This window comes from Tigriopus californicus, chromosome 8 (genome assembly GCF_007210705.1).
Source record: "Tigriopus californicus strain San Diego chromosome 8, Tcal_SD_v2.1, whole genome shotgun sequence".
NCBI lineage: Eukaryota > Metazoa > Arthropoda > Copepoda > Harpacticoida > Harpacticidae > Tigriopus > Tigriopus californicus.
Window position 1 is genome coordinate 12,930,148 of NC_081447.1, and position 18,730 is coordinate 12,948,877.

General features: G+C 44.1%; 1 protein-coding gene across 2 annotated transcripts in view; it reads left to right on the top strand.

Annotated features, from left to right (window-relative positions):
- The first annotated feature begins 9,168 nt into the window (after positions 1-9,168).
- Positions 9,169-18,730, top strand: part of LOC131884452 (zinc finger protein SNAI2-like) — a 20,345-nt gene continuing 10,783 nt past the window's right edge. The window contains exons 1-2 of one of the 2 annotated variants that reach the window (XR_009373723.1): positions 9,169-10,259; positions 10,550-10,706. Coding sequence is in view for 1 of the 2 variants with exons in the window: in XM_059232238.1 (XP_059088221.1) it covers positions 10,238-10,259 (22 nt within the window). In the remaining variant the exon portion in view is untranslated. Of the gene's footprint in view, positions 10,260-10,549; positions 10,707-18,730 lie in introns of those variants that run through there. The other variant, XM_059232238.1, reaches the window with a different exon arrangement.

Genomic DNA, 18,730 nt, shown 5'->3' on the forward strand with positions numbered 1-18,730 from the left:
GACAGTTTGTTCAGACATCAACCATCTGTCATGTCACCATGAGCATGGAATCATGTAAGTGATCCACGTCATCCACGCATCTACAAAGTGCTTCGATTTTCAATGTCTTTGGCAATATACATTGTACGTAACGCCAGGTATTGCCACAATGATCAGCCATGTGAAAGCAATATGAAATAAGAAAATGGAAGAATGATGCGTCGTCACTTGTCAGCGTCGTCGAGGATTGGGATGTGGCTTTTATTAAATTTTTCTTCATTTTCTGACGTCAAAAGGGAACGGAAATAGGAACGGCTGCTAGTTGGCTGGCTTTCGGGTCGACATGGCCTTTCCTTCTTCTCCTATTTCGACGATTTGATAAATGTCATAATTTCCATTCTGACAGGGAAATCTTTTACCCGGCCCAACCACTCTGCCTTTCTGAGCCACTTAACGGAAGCAAATGATGAAAAGGCACAGATTTGCCCGAGATGAGATTGCCAAGCAGGAGCCCTTCTCGAAAATGGAGGGAACACAACTTCAACCACCAGCCAAGCCTCCTGCACGAGAGATCTTGGTCCAATGATATTTTTGTTCACTCAGGTTGAAGAGCGCAGACATGAAAACCAGATATTCGTGTTAGTCCTTTGCATTGTCAATCCTCGATTGGGCCATTGACATTCCACGGACACAGACCCAGGCTTTCTTAGAGCAGCTAAAGCTTAAGTGCTTAAATAACGGAACAATTAATTGAATAGAAATAGGCAGGTATTTTCCAAGGGAATTTTTGCCTTTTCTCCGATGGGAATCCGTTCCGTAGCGGAGATGGATTTGAAACGGAACATTTGTTATGAGGGAAGATAGAAATTATTGAGAAAAGTGTTGGGACAGGGTATTGAAGAGTGAACAAACGACAAGAGGATCAATCACTTTAAGGCTTCCTTACTCGTACTCCGAGAACACGGCCAAATATTTTGGATTCTCTTCTCAAATTTCGGCATCGGAGCCAAATGGAGTGACGTCCAATATCTCGCAAAACTGCCATAATGGCCAAAAGAAAATTGATGTACATGGATACGTCCTCCTATTTTGATTTGGTATCTTTTCTCGTTTGTTTGGATCAAGAAGAAACCACGGTCTGAAAGAATGGTCTGGCTTTCGCTGTCTGACTAACTTGTTAGGGGAAATTTTAGTGATTCATGTAAGGTTTGTTTTTATGTGAAAAAAAACGAATGAATTCTTGGGGGCATTATTCAATTAATCATGATTTGCGAAACCGAAATATGTGTCTTGAGTGAAAATAATCGTTAAGCTTTCTTTCTTACAACGCCCGGATTTCTGAAAGTTTGTCTTGTTAGCGTTTCGATAACGTAATGAAAGTTAATGCTACAAGCAAACATGTTTGTTTGGCCGTGTCGAACCCTCATTAAGAATTCAGAATGAAGCAATGTTCGTAATGTTTGCACATTTGAATTGCCAATGGAATTGATTCTGAAGGCGAACAAAATGAGTGAGATATTCCAACCGACAACGGCGGAACACTAGCCACCATCAAGATTAAGATTAAAGGCCGCGTTTCCCCAGGGCTTCTTGGATTAGAGCTTTTTCCAAGGTTTGGTCAATTTCACAATCAGGCGCATATGGTTTGCACACCTTTGTGAGTATACGGATGATACCTCAAGTTATTCTTGAATCAAACACAATATCCTACAAATATCAAAGTTTGCAATAGTCAAAGAAGAAGGTTTTGAACTCAGGTATTCGAAATCCTTTAGACAAATCTCAAGTTGCTGTCATCAACAATCTCTATGGTGAAATGTCTGTTCGTAATTGTGCTGCACGTCATGCGTGCAACGTTGGAAGTCCTCAGAAAATAAACAAGCGGCCCCAAGAATGGAGGCAATACCTTCGAATAGAAACTTGTAGTCTGTCTTGGATCTTGGCATTGATTCAATGCAGCAACAATTAATTTTGGAACTTTCTTTTTGCTCGCTCCCGGATCCAAATAGGAAAGAAGCGAGTGAACGAGGAGCGAACCCGAAGAACCTCGCGGTTTTGTAGGATCCTTTTTTTGGCTGCCGGTAGAAGGTGAGCGAACAGGACAAAAGAAACGAGAAGAAGACGCTATCCTGCCACTTACATGCATTCCCCGCCTTGAAATATAGCCGCACCCTGATAATTAATGTTTGCTATCCTGTTCCAATGCCATTTCAAGACATTCGTTTGCCAAAAATAAGGAACCATTCCATGTTCCCAGAACGCCCTCAAAAGGTGCTCTGTCAAGCAAGGATCTTGGAACATCTTCTGAAGAGACTTCAGAGTAAAACTTTCAAGCCCTAAGAGCTTCTCCATAACGATTTTAAGTATAGGCAAAAGTCAACACGAAACATTTGGGGAACGATATGCTCGTGGAACGCTTGGAACATTCTAACTAAGAATACAGACATCTTTGAGAGCTCCCATTCGCTCAACACCCATCCCTCGCCAAATACGCACGAATCTTCCCTTCTTTTGGAGTGAAGCCCGGAAGTGAAGCATCGGGTTCCTGTCCTACATCCGGCCCGTCAGAATACAGAATAGAGAGAAAAAGCCTCTTCTACAAGTGAGTGTGTTTCTCATTGAATATCATGAGTCAGAGGTTGAGGGGGGGGGGATGATAGAAGCTCAAGAGTCTGATAAATGAATTGGAGGCGGGACGAGATTCATCGACCCACCGACTTGGTTGGCCCTCGTCATGTTGCTACCAATGAGCTACATTCCAACATACAATTCAGTTATTATTTACAGACGTTGGATGGCTATTAATGACTACACAAGTGCTTCTGAGGGAGTTAGTAGGGAACTGGCCATCACAAAAGCCCTTCTTCCCCCTTGGTGGCCTTTGCCCCTGGCTCATTCTCCGCTACAAGCTATTGTGACTTTTGAGAGACCCAAAGTTATTGATCATATTTGCCCGAGTATCCAGAAGAGCCCTGAAAACACTTGCTCAAATTGATTTCTTCTATTGAAAGGGTGTAATTTTCAATTGCAAGGTTCCCAAAGGTTCCAATACCCATCTGATTTTACTAATGATAATGTGAAAAGTTCGCCATGATTGATAGTGATCCAGATGTGCCCAACTATGACGACGCGAGGTTGAGATGGGGAGTGCTCTGAATGGAACCTTCTTCAGGATGGAGGATGAAGGCAAAGTGCTTGGAAGAGCCTTCCAACTGAGCAACACGATTTCCGATCGCAACAATTCATGTGCCCTGAATGAACGAAGTGTGCCACCCAGCGGGGGGATCGTTTGGAGGGAACAAACCTAAGAGTACAATAGATTTGCTCGGCTCTACACTCGACCATTCTGGCATGGCAATCCCAAATCTTTGGGCGATGAAAAATGCAGGCACCAACTGGATAACGAGTGCAATACTTTTACACGATTGAACAAAAAAATACCGATCTCGTGTGAATCACATCAGGGTTAGAGAGCACCATTAAGAAATTTGATTGATATTGGCAGGAGTGCTCAACAGGGAAAAACTAATATCGTACCTAAAAAAGTACCCACAAACATTTTGAATAACGTGCCGCATGTCAATATGTAGATAATGATATAGTAGATATCACTTCTCTACCATACACGTCATTCCGTGATTTACCCGAGAGTCTTTCCTTTTCAGTCCACCCACCGCCAAGCTTTTTCCGCGTAGATTTATGCGTCATAACCTTAAGAAGTGGTTGCCAAAGGATTTATTACATTTTGGGCTAACTTTGAGACAAATAGTTAAGATCTCTATAAAGCAACTGTAGACATGGCGTTTTCAACTTGCTTTTTGTGGCCAAACAGGGTGTCTATTGGTCTGAAATGAACCCAACCGTAGGTGCTTAAAGCTGGACTTGATGGTTCCTTTGGCTCGATAATGACTTTGTCTCCCAGATTCGGTGTCAATGGGATCATGATTCAGCAATGGCTGCCAAGTTCGGAGTTTCCTTGATGAGCCAACTCCCTAGACAATGGATATGACGGCAACCAAATTAGTCACGCTTATCTTTCCTAGTTTTTGTCACTAAGGTGACCAGTTGTAGAAAATATAACTTCAGTTGCATGACCTTTTGAATATTTCAAGTTTGTAAACCTCTTGCTTTCTGGTTTTTTACATCATCAGATTTGTACCCATATGAATACAACAAAAAAGATTATTTCATCCCGATGCCGATTGTATCCAGAGGTTCACAGGTCACCCTTGGGCGTTTAGGAATCAGACAGGTGAACACTGAACTTCCCTCCCCCCCCTAGCTTTACGCCCTCCCTTCAGAGTGGGTCGCTCCCTCTTGCTCTCAATTTCCCTCTTGATCGGATTGCCATGGAACAAAAGCTCTTGGGAGTCATTCCACTCGCTTTTGAAGCCAACTGGACAAGTAACCCTGCCAAAAAAGGAGGTATTGGTGCCAGCCACGCCATTCTGACGAAGTAATTATTCTTTCGTCATACCAGCATTAATCTTTCATTATAAAACTTTCAAAGCTAATTTAGATAGAGACTTCCATCACCTTGAATTTCGCATAGGTTGCGTGCAAACCTAGAATACATTGCGTTTGCAGTCTCCAAACTTTCCCGAATGCCGCCAAAAGTGGTTTCAAATCAGCGTGGCAGTCGAGATACCGTAAAACAGAGTATCCAGGTACTGTAAAAGGCTTCTGGAACTTTCATATGAAAGAATACTGGAATATTGGAAAATGTTCTTCCCTCTCTTGTTTGAATGTCACCATGAACCTTGGGAGAAGTTTAGATACAATGACAGAGAACGAAAAGACCGTTTGTTATTGTGGAACATACCGTAGTTTGGGTACATGAGCGTTCCGTGACGAATGCTTTCCATGTTTGCATGCGAGCATATCAGAAAGTCTCGTCATCACTACTACCATTGTCTAGATTTCCAGTCTCGGAGTTGACATGTGTCCAATTCATCGCCCAGCCACAATCCACAATTCAACCAGTTCTCATGCTTTTTTATGCTCGCTTTTCTCCTCGTCATGACAGTTCTAAGATCACGAGGGAAAAGGGAAAGAATCAAAAGTGCGCGGGACGAGTGAACAAACAAGGAGCCCGTGAGGCAACTGAAAGTCAATGAGCGAAGCAATTCTTAGCCCAACGTCATTGCGGTCAAAATCTTTCCGAGGTACCTCTAAACAACATTGTCAACAAGCTCTATTCGGATGACATGGCAACGGTACCCGCGAGTCAAAAAATGCATATCCTAGCATTTTCATTTGACTTCAATCTCCCCCGTTTTTGTGGGTTCTTACTTTAGAATTGTCCGTTTTAATGCAAATAAAGGAAAACCGCACTCACCGAGTAGCAAGTGCACATAGAGAACAATCATCACCCGTATGTACGCCATGGAGTGAATAGCTGAGTTGTTCGGTGTCAAATAAGGAGGGTGTTCGGGCAGATGTGAGCTTTTTCCCTCCCGATCCGTATCCAAGCGAAACTACATCTCCCAATGTTCTCGAAAATTCATGGTTCAAGGCAATCGTTCATCCTTGCGAATTAAACGACCGTTGGTACCAGTTGGATCAGGTCAATAATTATCGATCCGCTCCATTCTGCATTCGAAAAAAAACCTGCTTGTATGAAGAGTGTCGGTCGCTGGATATCGGGGATGGAACTATGGTTTGGCCTACGTAGAACTGCAGTTTGGCCCATCGGAAAGGATAGGATCTTTGTTTGGATGGTGTGCTGCAAGGGTGATGAATCAATTAGGGCAATCTCTGATTGTAATCTGCACAGTAGGGATACTCTGACAATTCCTTAATGGAGCTTGTGTGTACGAGTGTGTGTGTGTGTGTATGCCTTAAGTACAATACTCTGGGAGATCAAGGGAGGATTGCCAACTCTGGTTTGATCAATAAGTTTCCACACACATGAACAACCCTGAGAGATCTCATTACGACACTCTCTGGGGGTGAGACTGCGAGTATCGATCAAATACTTCGAAGACTTTCAACGGGCTGATCGATACGTTTAAAAGTGCTACTTTTGCGTTTAAAGCTACCATATCAGATTCGAATCGTTTGAGCTACGACGTAAGAATGAAAATAAAAGACGGCAAAAATAGGTTTTGATATTATTTTATTTGATCCACTTATTTTCAGAATTAACGCACAATTTTGTGCTCAAAGCCAAGGAAGTTTGTTTAGATTTTGATCTTAAACAAAGTGAAATTGAAGCGTTTAAGAGATTTACTTTATATCGTCTTCAAATGTAGTAGTGTATTACATTTTACATGTTACATGCAACAGTTTTCGAGATAAGCGCGTTCATACGTTATGCTTTTCAAATCCGTTGCATTTGTCAAAATTTTCGGAAATCAAAAAGCCGCCCGGCCCAAATCAATTGACTTCGCATTCTCACAATTATCCAACTAGCTTTGTGTGCTTCTTTGACACCATAATGAGCCGTTATTGAGCCTTTGATTTCAGGTCAGTTCAATCTTCGCCGTTGAATGTACCTTCAGTAACCAACGGGAGAGATGAGCAAGTAACCAGTTGTGCGGTGGTTTTGTTTGGTGACGGGACAACCAACCAACCAACCAACGCTTTGGGAGGTTCCGTTTTTTCTTGCCCCAGGGTGAAGAATGCAGGGCGACCCCGAAGAATGGAAGAAGTCATGAAGTGAGTGGTGCATTCATTGCACACGAGCACGACAAATAAACATGGTCGTCACAACTACCACTACCGTCACCGCCACAAAGGCATTCAAATGACATTCATACACACGTTACTGGACTGTACAGGAGGATTTTTCTTTTTGTTTGCCTCGAGTCTATTGAACATTGGAAGCAGGTGGACCAAAGAAGCAAAAAGAAGAGAGAGAGAGAGAGAGAGCAAGAGAGTCTCTTTGAAGTTCAGGACATCTGCATATTGTTTACACTCAATAAGCAATGTTTAATGAACACACGCCCACCCCTTCACATCTCACTGGGAGTCAACGAGAATTGAACAAGTGCTACATAAAAGCATCCACCTGGTCGGTGGAGCTTTTTTAGAACTTGTTTCCTTGCAGGCATGACGCTTTTTTAAAAGGAAGGATTTGCGGCCAAGAAAGTGTGAGAAAGTGTATTAGCCCCCCCATTTTGAACAAACATCCGAAATGGATCAGCAATATTCCCACCGGCGAAATTCGAATTCTCTCCAACCCCTTTTCTGAAAGATTATCCCTCCAAAATCCTACACTCTGTTTGGTCGGTCGCCTGAAATCAGTGACATATATTCCAAGAGCGAGGAAAGAACAGGAGAAAAGACTCCCCAAACCATTGGTTCGTCTTGGAAAACGGGCATTGCAATTTTCGTCCCTAATCAATCTGTCGAGCAAACTGCATTTATACTGTGTAAGCAGCGTTCGAGAAATCAAAGCCCCGTCAGTCAAACTGGAAAGTCTAAACCATCCATCAATTTCATTGAATGGTCGGTCCGGAAGGACAGGGTGAGTGTATCGGATGACAACCAAATCCGGCTTCTCTGCTCACCCAGTCACGAATTCATCCCTCCAACCCTTTTTCATTTGTACTTACTACCTTGGTTGGTTGGTTGGTTGGTTGGTTGGTAGCGAGGTAGGCTGAGGTGTCCCGTTCAACTCTTTTGTCTGCTCGGAGAAAACAGGGAGAAGAAAAGGTTTACCAGTGTGGTCGAAATGGTTAGACTTACTCCAAGCTTTGGAGACGGCGAACCTGGACAAAGTGGATTAGTCAGTGATGTCCTCCAAAGTAGAAAGAGGTGTCCCACCGACCTGAGACAAACCGGATATGAGAAGATGGATCTGGCTGATAAATTCCATGAGAACAAATCTGTTCAGGGGACTTCAGGGGTGTGTGAAAATGCATGTTCCAACGGGGGCGGGACCTTTTGTTTCGTCATGAACCTGACATAATGCTATCTGTCCTGATTGTTCAACATCCCCCCGTCAACTATTGTCCACGGCTATTTCAAGCCTGATCATGAGAATATGAAATGGGACTGATCCCAAACAATATCCCAGGCCGAAGTATCTCCTTCATGTTTTAGGCGCAATTTCTGTCTCCATGAGAGGACACCGTTTAGCCGCCGCTTTTGGACTTTGTCTTTGTCCTTTGACGAGTGATCATTACATTGGGACGGTTGCTTAAGCATTGAGTCCATCGTCAAACGAGTGTATGATTTACGAACACTATACGTATGTCTCAGTATGTGAGTCAGACGAGCGTTTGAATGTGTGCGTTAATTCAATACTCAGGAAGGGAGGGGTCAGTATTTCTCCACTTGAAAAGTTTCGATGATAGTTATGAGTGGCTTTGCCGTGCTTCACTACCTTCGACGTCTACTGAGCAACACGAGGTGGAAACATACTACCACTGACTACTGATATAGAAGTATGTAGTTGCTGGACAATCTATCTATGTACAGTATCCTGGGACTGGTGCATTGGTGGTGGTAGTGGTAGTGGTGGCAGTGATGATGATGACTGACCGCTTCCATTATGATTGACTGCACATGAGTAAATTTTATAGTGATATTTTATGGTGGACGTCTTTGCTGCCAGGTGCATCAGGGTTGCTGTCTCAGCATCCCCGACTCAAACCCGACTCTGGTGCTTGAAACGCATTTGATCACGAAGGCGATACATAATGTACACCAAGTAGTACACAAGTGGAGTTAATATGTTTTGCATACTTTTCGTGTTGGCAACGCTGAAAATTTTTGCCGCCAAAAATAGCAACAGTGACTGTATCTCTCAGTCGGCCACAATAAAAACCTATCAATGGCTATTGAAGATAAAGTTTAGATTCAGGGAGGAACGGACTGTTGCTCGATGACTAGTTTGAAGGGTGGAGGATGATGATGAATGGCCATTTGCAACAACACTTGTTGTTTTTAGTTTTAGTACTTCTGTCCAGGTTGGTTTCAAATGTCAATCAAGCCCTTCCATAAACGTTAGTTTTGAGATATGTAATTGACAGGTATATTCATGAGGGATTCTCATCAGAGCATTTCTCAAGTCCATTGGATTTCTGAATGGATGGTGGATGGATGGCAAGTTTGACGTGAGACCCTACATACAGAAGGAATAGGAGCCTGGATTATTACCACAATATTAATATGTATGAAGCTAGTCCATGACTTTGCAATTTCATTCCGGGAGTGTTCGATTTCGAAGGAGCGGGTAGTAAAACCCACTCTATCTCTATATTTAGTTTATTCCTGCAAGTTCAAGTTGACACACAACCTTCATCCCGTCATGGTCAATTGCGAATTAACATCTAAAATGAGCTTGGAATGCAGAGAAGGCAAAGCTCAATTGTGGCACTTGAATGATGCTTTCTGGCCACCCTGGTAAGAAACACGATGGACAATCGCTTCAAATTCCTGCGTGTCAACATGGCTTTCTCGCGTTTGAAATGCCATTCTGGATGAAATTGGCATCATTGGACACTCAATAACAGGATTAAGTGGATCAGAAGAGACCAGCATTGCTGGAATGGCCACCCAACCAACTACCCCAGAACAAGTCCTCTAAGCTTGGGTCTAGTCTGAGAGCTGAGCATCAAAGAGTTCAAGGTGTCACATAAAAATGCAGATATTTTTCAAGTTTATTGGATGGAAGTGATTTGTGAGGCTCTAAGAAGTTGAGAGAGAGAGAGAGGAAAAAAGAAAGCGAATCCATGGGCGAAACTCTCACCGGGTTCTGGGCTCTCTTAGCTTTTCCATCAACCCCATCACTCTGGTTCTTGCTCAGTCGTTGGAATGATTCCAGAAAATGGGCCGGATGTCCGCTTCTCGATGGCATTGATTGAAGTTCCGTTTGATTTCAATCCACTCTCCATAAATCAACGGGGTGTCCGCGGACTCTGAGGACTATATTCAAAATTTGGGGGCCGGAGACGAGGGCACAATAGTGACAAAAAAGGAAAGTCTTGATTGGATTGTTGACGACACACGCATTCCGGAGCCTATTTTCAGGGACGTTATTTGCGTTTTCACCTAGTTGAGAGGAGAAAAACAGGATGCTCACCCCCATTGTTCGTGGTCAGGATCAACTGAAAACCAACCCCATTCAACAGCAAAGGAATTCCATTCAAAAAACGGATGGATCTCCATGTCCTCCGTCCAATGGATATGATAATCCTTAGCCAAATATTTTCGGCCCACTTGCGTCAACCTGCACCGGGATGTCGAACCGACCAATGTCATCAACCCTTCATTGGAGTGAGAGATTTCGATCAAACTTGGTTTGATTATGTTCAAACTGAGACAGAGAGGTGAGTCTATTTAGAATTGACCAAACAAGTCTAAATCGAAGCGGACACCTGTCGCAAGACAAGGGAAAAAGAAGCCCCCTTTTACTATCCGGGCATTCTCCACCTCCTTATTGCTCAGTGTATAATGTATGTACTGTGGACTACCTGCAACCCATCGACCCGTAAGTTGATCATTTCTTCCTTCTCCGCCTTCTACGTGTTTCTCGTTGCTTATTCCCAGACACATGAAAGCCACCAGGGCATGACCATATCCATCATAAGTCAGAACGACCAGTTTTGGACGATTTCAGAATGTCTAGCAACTTTTTTGCTCCATCTCGCAGTGGAGGTGATCTAATGAAATATGTCGGTTCTGATGGCGTTAATAAGTGTACTAGAGGTGAGGTGACTTTTTCATAAATTATCGAACAATGGTGCCGGCAATTCGATGTTCCAGGCAGCAGGTGGTTGGTTATAAATAGTGTATTGGCACGTGAATGTGGAGCCATGTTCAATTCCATATAGCACACCAATCCAACGACGTAGGATGGCGAATGGTTGCGTTGGTTCCCCAACCAAGCAATGCTCTTCCCCCTCGCTGCCAATTGTCACGGCTCAATTTTAATCGTTCGATCCTATGGTTGCACAACGAGATATACACAGTATAAAGTATGTGTCCGTATGTGTTGGTATCCCTATTGTCATCGGTTAAGGCATAGAACCGCCATCGACACGGATGACTTTTGCCCTGGAAAGCAACACCAATGTCCAAATGAAGAAACACGCTTGACTTCCGCCATCTTTTGCACGGCCCTATCTCCTGGCTTGAGGGTTGGCTATCAAGAGCACCTTGTTTTAACTTAATTAAGTTATGGGAGGAAAAGAAGGACTTTTTTCATTTTATAGTCATCCCTTCGTTAAGGTCCGAGTAAAAGCCTTTTGTCCACAATACATAATCCCAAAGTTTTAGCTCCACAGTTTGGCGGTCATTTCTCTCTGCACTTGCTCATGCTTCATCACGTGCTTACGTACATCAAAGCACACTTCTTCCTTCATTCAAAAAAAGAGCCAGAGAAGGACTTTTACTCCACAGCACAGAGTTTGGTCTGGTGGGGCATCTCTCTGTTGGATGTGGAGTCAGCTTTTGTGAGCAGGCAAATTAAGCTTGAAGTGGCAGATGACATCTGGCCAACCCGTGAGCAATGAGCTTCAGCCATACAGAGAGTGAACTTGGTATTGTTGCATCAAGTTGGGTCTGGCTGCATCTGCAATCTCGTTTAATCCCTCTGTTAAGCCTGAGCTGAAGCATAGCCAAACGCCAAACCCGGCCGACATCATATATGCTTATACACTTGTGTAGTTAGCAAAGCAAGTGAAATTGGGGGCTGATGCCACCTTTTTTTTGCCGGGACATGGGGGTCGTTTTCACTTTGGAAGGCAGTGTATGACTAGCACGAGATATCTGAGACGAATGGCAGGAGTTTTTCCAATGATTCGTTGGCGGAAACAGCCTCATTTTCCAACTGGACTGGATCCATCTTTGGAAGTGGCCTGGGTAAGGACGAGGACACAACCACCACCTACACCACCACTGCCAACAACAACGTCGACGACAACAACGGTGTTTTTAGCCCACAAAAGATGCTACTGAAGATGGCATCTCGAGGGAATTTATGGGGAAAAGATTCGCGTCATTAGCATGTAATTCTCCCTCTTTGTCCATGTCTGGCCACGAGAGCCTTCTTGTTTAAAGAAAGGAAATCCTCTTTTGTCTTTGTGTGACTGTGCCGAAGGATCTCGGGTTTCGAGACGTAATGGAGCTCAAACAGGAGGAAGCCAGGGAGCCGGGAGACTGACCTTGTTCACCAGGAATGGAGATGGACTTCTTGGACCAGAGAGTCCATTTCTCATGATCTAGCCCATCTTCTCAATCAAGAATCACGCCTCGGCTTTTAACTGACTGGCCATTCAAAAGAGCATCCAACATTTTTCAATTCGAAATAGATTCATCCAGGCATTGAGTAGTATGAGGGCTCTTGCATTATTTACAAGTAGGAACGGTTCTCTCCACAATTCATGGTGGAATAGTTCCACTCATGTTTCACCTCCTGGATTGACCTTTTCTCGATGGAAGAGCTTGATGTTTAAACACGATTATCAATGAACAGAACACGGGGATGTTAGTTAGCTTTCAAGTCGGAGAGTTGGCCACAGGAAATGGTTCACATTTATCTCAAACCCCCAAACCGATCCAAAACTCGAGCTGGACTTGGCGTTGTGGGTGCCTCCCAAGGCCAGTATGAAACAGTTTGATTACGATCAAGGAACGATCGGTGGAACAAAAAGCGCTGAAAACCGAAAGTGATTAATCACCTCCCAAAGCCTGGCACAAAAAAGGGGATCCAGGATCCCTGCTCTAACAACTCCTCTCCATAGAAGAGAAGGAGACCGAGAGCGATCTCTGATAGGGACGAGAATGATGTTCCTTGTTGAAGAAGTAGGGGGCGAGGAGAGTGAATAAGATTTGCTGGGCAAGCACTAAAACTGATAATTTCTTTACAACATTCTTCTTCCACCGACAGCTATGATGATCAAGACGGAAATTGATGAGAAAGAACCCGAGGAGGGAGTAGCAGCAGGAGAAGGAGCACGAGGGGAGCAGAACCGAGCTTCAATGGCGTAGCATGGTATGGTTGGTATGGCATTTAGCGTTGGAATGGCGATGGTAAAAAGTCGTCTGTGGATTTTGGGAATCAACTGGTTCCAACTGGTGGATGGAACAACGATGGCTAAACTTTTTTTTCGTGAGCCATTTCTTTTTCGTCTAAGAGTTCCATGTTCCATCTCGGGGCAATTCCGACAAAGCTGAAATCCAATACTTTCCTTCATCTCCCCATCCACTTTTGGAACAGAGCACTGGGACTGTGGAACAGCTGTTGAGCCTCAATTGGAAGACTTAAAGCTCGGCTCTGAGACTGGTTGGGAGCTGAGTGGGTGGATGGCCGCTCGTCGTCTCCTCTTCCTTCGTCTAAAATGCAAATGAGAGATCTAAATGGAGTAATTTTCTCTCAATTTTTATGAAACTTCAAACCCCACTGCGCTAGAGTTTCTATACTCGTGCAAGAAAAGTTCCCGAGAAAAGTTCTCTCCTATTTCAAGGATCCTCTTGAACGACATGGAACATGGCCGTGGTGGCGGTGGCGGTGGCGGTAGCTGTAGTGGTGGTAGTGTTGGTGGTTCCATTTCATATTTCGCGGTTTAAAGGAAGTGTAAGTCAAGAGGATCTCAGCCTTCTCGGTTCCCAAAGCTTGCCATCCCAAGCCCACAAGCACGCAAACACACACGCACACACGGGCACTCATTTCCACGGATCAGGAAACTCGTCCCAAGACATTTTAATCAAGTTGGAAGTTTAAGCTCTTGTTGGCTCCTCAACATGTTCAACTTGGCCTCCCTAAAGTTGAAGAGATCTGGAATCGCCTGGCTGCTCATTTGTTTCCCAAGACCGCCGAAAGATGTCAGTGCTGCGGGGATCATGAGCCGTCATGCAGCTCAATTCTCCAGCCCTGGGCTACATCTAATAAACGTTATAGCCTCTGTCTCGCTCATCAAGGAATGTTTTATGATATTGATCCCACCCAAAACCAGCAATTCGTCCCAGAAATCGGGATCGTGTCCAAGTTTTTCCCGTGTGACTCGTGCCAAAATTTGGCCCCTCAATCGCTCATTCAGGTTGGACGTGGAAACTTTCCACGCCTCCAATTCAAAAATGTTCTACGTTGAGCTTCAAAACTGGCCTACAAAACACTGGGAATAATTGATAAATCGTGATGCTTTCATCTCAAATCTTCTCGGAATGCAATCGAAGAGGGGAAAAAAGTATCTTCATTAACATACCACAAGAAATGAGTCCTGAGCGATGAACAATGAAATAGTTTCTCTTTGAGAATTGTCAATAACTCAAATTGAAAGTTCTCCAAAGTTTTGAGGAGGCTCTCAACATTCGTCATTCGTTGGATAATCTCCTAAATGAGCCCCCCACAACTAACTTGAAGGTCCACCTTGATCGGGCCTTTAAATCCGACAATGCGCACAAATCCCGTAGATTTTATTCGACCTTTGGATTCTACAGTGATGGATCCATTGGAAGAGTGCCAAAACTCTGGGACATTTGGGTTCGCAGAAGGAGGAGGAGGAGGAGGAAGAGGAAGGGGACAAAGTTTGTGCTTATATTGGCAAACTCGGAGAGGTTTTGGAAATGACTGCTGGGAGTTATCTGGTGACTGACTGACAGACTGGTTGGCCCTAGCCATCACTCTTACTCGAAATGTACGACGGTGCGTGTGTTACTGTCTATTCAAAGTTGGATCGAGGCAATCCAATGCGTTTTCAATGGAATGACTTTCTGCTTTAAGAGGAGAACTTTTCAAACTTTGCAGTCGGGTTTTAAAGTGATAACGGAATTAATGACTTCGTTTGCTATCTCCAATTTCCCAACGCCAGCCAACCAGCCAACCCATGGGCCAGCCAGTCTCATGCGTATTTGCCAAGTATGATAGAACCTGGTGCAGGACTACGAGACTCTGAGATAGAGCCATGCCAAATTCAAAGGATCCCTTGCCGTGAAAACTTACGAATGATCTTTGTTTCCGAGGGTTTGTGGATTGCTTTGAAATGAACTTCCTCGCCCGCCAGCTAGCTCCTCGAGTGCTCTTTGGCTTCTCATGTCAAGTTTCTATTACCTCTTCCAACCCTTTTAGGCTGATTAAATGAGTTTGACATGAGAATCAGAGCCTCACAATGCCTCACACAGGAAGTCTCTATTTGATTTAATAATTGATGAGAACCTTCTTCGTCCCATTCCATTGAAAGCTCCTCGAGTATCCGCTTCAAGACGGTCGTGGAGGTGGAGGAGGAGGAGGTGGTACGTAGTGCTTAGTGGCCAAGTACGTAGTACCCACAGCATAGAGTGTACCTCAGAAGTGAGTGCCGTCGAGTCCTCTTTTGTCTCAAAAGCTTCGCTTACAGTAGCTCAAAGATTCCTCCGGCCCAACCATAAAAGCGACCATTGAAAAGACCTCAAAGTGACTTTGTAATTAAACCTGTAAGACATGTGATTATGACCACCGCTGTCTACTGTACGTAGGCACGATACTCACTTAGTATGTGTGCATGTGGCATATGATCCATCCACACTGACTGACTGACTGACTGCACCTGCTGGAGGTATGGACATCGAATCAATACGGACTTCTACGAAGGGCTGGATGGAATCAAACGACAAATGAATGTGAATGGATGTTTCTCTGACATAGTGTATATGGACATCCATGAACTGTTCGAACTTGAGGGGGATTTGAGTGAGCTGTGCTCAAGTATGACGAGGCCGATTCAGGATTCGGAGTTGTTGAACAATGAGCCGCTTCAGAAGTCGTTCGTTTCCTCCATTCACCTTTTGAGATTTTCTCCACTCCTCAAAGGGAATGAATGAGCAGGGGGAATTTGGAATGGGACTTTTACCTCTTGTCTTAACACAATCTCTTTAAGGTCTTTGAGGCTCAAAAGTGCCTGAGGGAGAAATTCTGGACCTTTCCCCACGTTTTACTCAGTTTCTTGAAGCGCCGTCGAGCTTCTCGGTCCAGTTCTTCGCTCTCGTTGGTCGTTGTCTTTTTTTCCACCGTTTGATCTCCAGACACTCGAGAATGAAGTTCAAACATCAAGGAGTTGAACTAGTAACACGCAAGGCTAAACCACTCTCTGGCCTCAAAATAAAGCTCTGGAGATGGCCCATGTAGTTTGAAGAATAAGCGAGGATTTCTGATTCCTGCTTCCATTAAACCAGGTCGGAGATGGAAGTGGCGTTGTTCATTAGCATTCATGAGGAGCTCTCGACCCTGATTGACTATGTGGGAGCTCGTCAACCATTCATGTGTGTCCTTGGACGTGTAAGTCTTCGACCTGATATCAAATGTCATTCAATTATTGATTGGGAAAGAGCAGCCGGTCGTCTCTCATAGCTTACATTTACTGTATACTGTACATTGTACCCTCTGAACTAAGCTCACCCAAGGCATATTGTATGTACGTTCTACGTAGGCGCCTTTCTTTCTTGCGGGGACACTGATTTCGAAACACCTGCAGTTCTTGATCTCCAATGCCCTCAGTGATTTTGGTTTCCAATGTGTCTCGGTGGAAAACAAAGGTGGAAAAATTGTCGACGTTTTTCATTTTGGACGCGGGTTTTTATCTAATCGTTCTGGCACAATGGCAAAATCTCTCCCGGTGAGTTTCGGCTAACAACTACGTAGCTACCTGAGCGCTCAAAAAGTGCGAGATAAACACCGGCTTTGACACATGTATTGTCCTTACAACACGTACAGTAACAGTACAGCCAGATCTACGAGAGGAGAACATCAATGTGTGATTAATGAAATGCGAGGCCAACTGCGGATCTTTCTCGGGGACATTCCTCCACCCATCCATCGATCTATCCATCCATTCAACCATTGCTATGTTTAGATCCCTGCCCTAATTTGACACTTCCATCACTTTTGTCCTTGGTCGCCACAAAGAGATCAATATCAAATGATGGTTTTTCACACCATGGAAAATCTCGGAACTCACCGATAAACCCGTTGATCTCGGATCAATCTCGCTGCGACAGGGTTCGTGATGGTCGCTCTGGTTGATTGGTGGTCTACTCCCCCCTCATCTCAGTCCCTTCAACCATTTTAACTAAGAGATGGTACGAGGGTGGTGGTGGTGGTGTTAAAAAAAGGTCGAGACCCTGACGATGATGAAGCCACAAAATCGACCTGCTTCTTTGTCAGCATCTCGAGGAAAGTTTAGCCCTGTCCACAAAGCACTCAGTATCGCAATATGATCTTGTTTTTCCGGATTGTCAATTTATCTCGGACCAACAATCCCCCTCCCCCCGAAAATGGCTCACAAATCGGGAGTGGAAGCTCTGATTTGCTCATCCCATCCTTTTGACGCATTTTTTCGACCATATCAATTGTGGTCATTCATTTTAGGGATGGAGCTAAAGAAGGAAGGAGCTTATGTTCATCGTGATTATAATGAGGATGGGGGTCTTTGCCTATGGAGGTGGAAAATTAAAATGGGAGTGAGGAGAATGAGGCAGACGATGTCTCAATCTCAAATAGATTGGGGGGGGGGCGCAATGACCCTGATTTTTATGATTGACATATTTTGAAGAAAACCTCTTGTTGGCATTTGTCACTTTGAGTAGCAAATAACAAGAGTCAATTCCGAGATCAGGTAGTTCTTTTATCCTATCAATTCAACAACTTTCAACAGCTTCATGTGGCATAAAACGTCAGAAGGAGTCAACACGCCATCGCGTTGGCTAAGAATGGCCATCAAACCAGCAGGCAAGCGTTTACGACCACTGCAGTACCAGAATACCAATGCACGTAGTACAACAGCATTATTGCTTGCTTGGACTTTGTACCTTTCGGTTCCCGAATCCAGGTTCCACGGCTACGACCTATTTTCTCACTGCCAATTTTTGACCGATTCTATTTTCAAATGTTTCTATGTTCAAATCAACCAAAAACAGGCTTTATTGTGCTTTGAGGGATGTGGTGTACTCATGGGAATGTTCCCATGATCCCTTGAATAATTGCGATGAAAAACTTAGTGGAACGTTACGAGCATTCAACATTGTGATATCCATGATGTCCCATAAAAAGAGCAAATTGATTGGCTCAAATTCATTCCTTTCACTTTGCTCTCCTGGAAAAACATAATGGGGTACACATTAAGCAATTTACTCAAGCACCCACGTCGTCCCTTCGGAGGAACGCAATGGTTTGATGGGTGAGTGTGCGATGATGTCCCCGACCATTACGGGACGTGTGTGGGAATTGGTTGCGGTTCCATCGAGGATTTCGGTTTATCCAAACTACGAGAAAAGAAAACTTTCAAAGGTTAAAAACAAAAATTGCTACATGCCAATATTATGGACTGGGATCGCTTCCCAAGGGACCTTCCTCGTTCCTGTCATGGTCGTATGCACTCTGGTGGGGAAAGTGTTGTTGAGCGAGTGCTAGCCGAGCAAGAAGACAGTTTGGCCATGAATACCCCCGACTGTTTGGATGGATCGATATCCACGCCATATCAGAGCTCCCAACCGACCACTGCTGGGTGATCCCAACTGATAGGTCACTTCAGGATTCTCTCGATATGTACGTGGCCACGAACCGCTCTCTTTATCGTTATTCCCATACCAATGACACTGGGGAAACTGACAAATGTCCTCGGAGTCAATCCTCTACATATTTCAAGTTTTTGGTGTACTCATCATATCGAACAAACATGTCAAAAGGAAATAGGTTGACATTTATGAGCATTTTAGAGGTTCGTAGTCGTGTAGCAAACAAAAAAAAGAAAAAGGAAAAAGTAACCGGTCAGGTTTTGCGAGTGAATGCAAAGAGCATCAAATCCGAGGACAAATAACATTCCCCCCC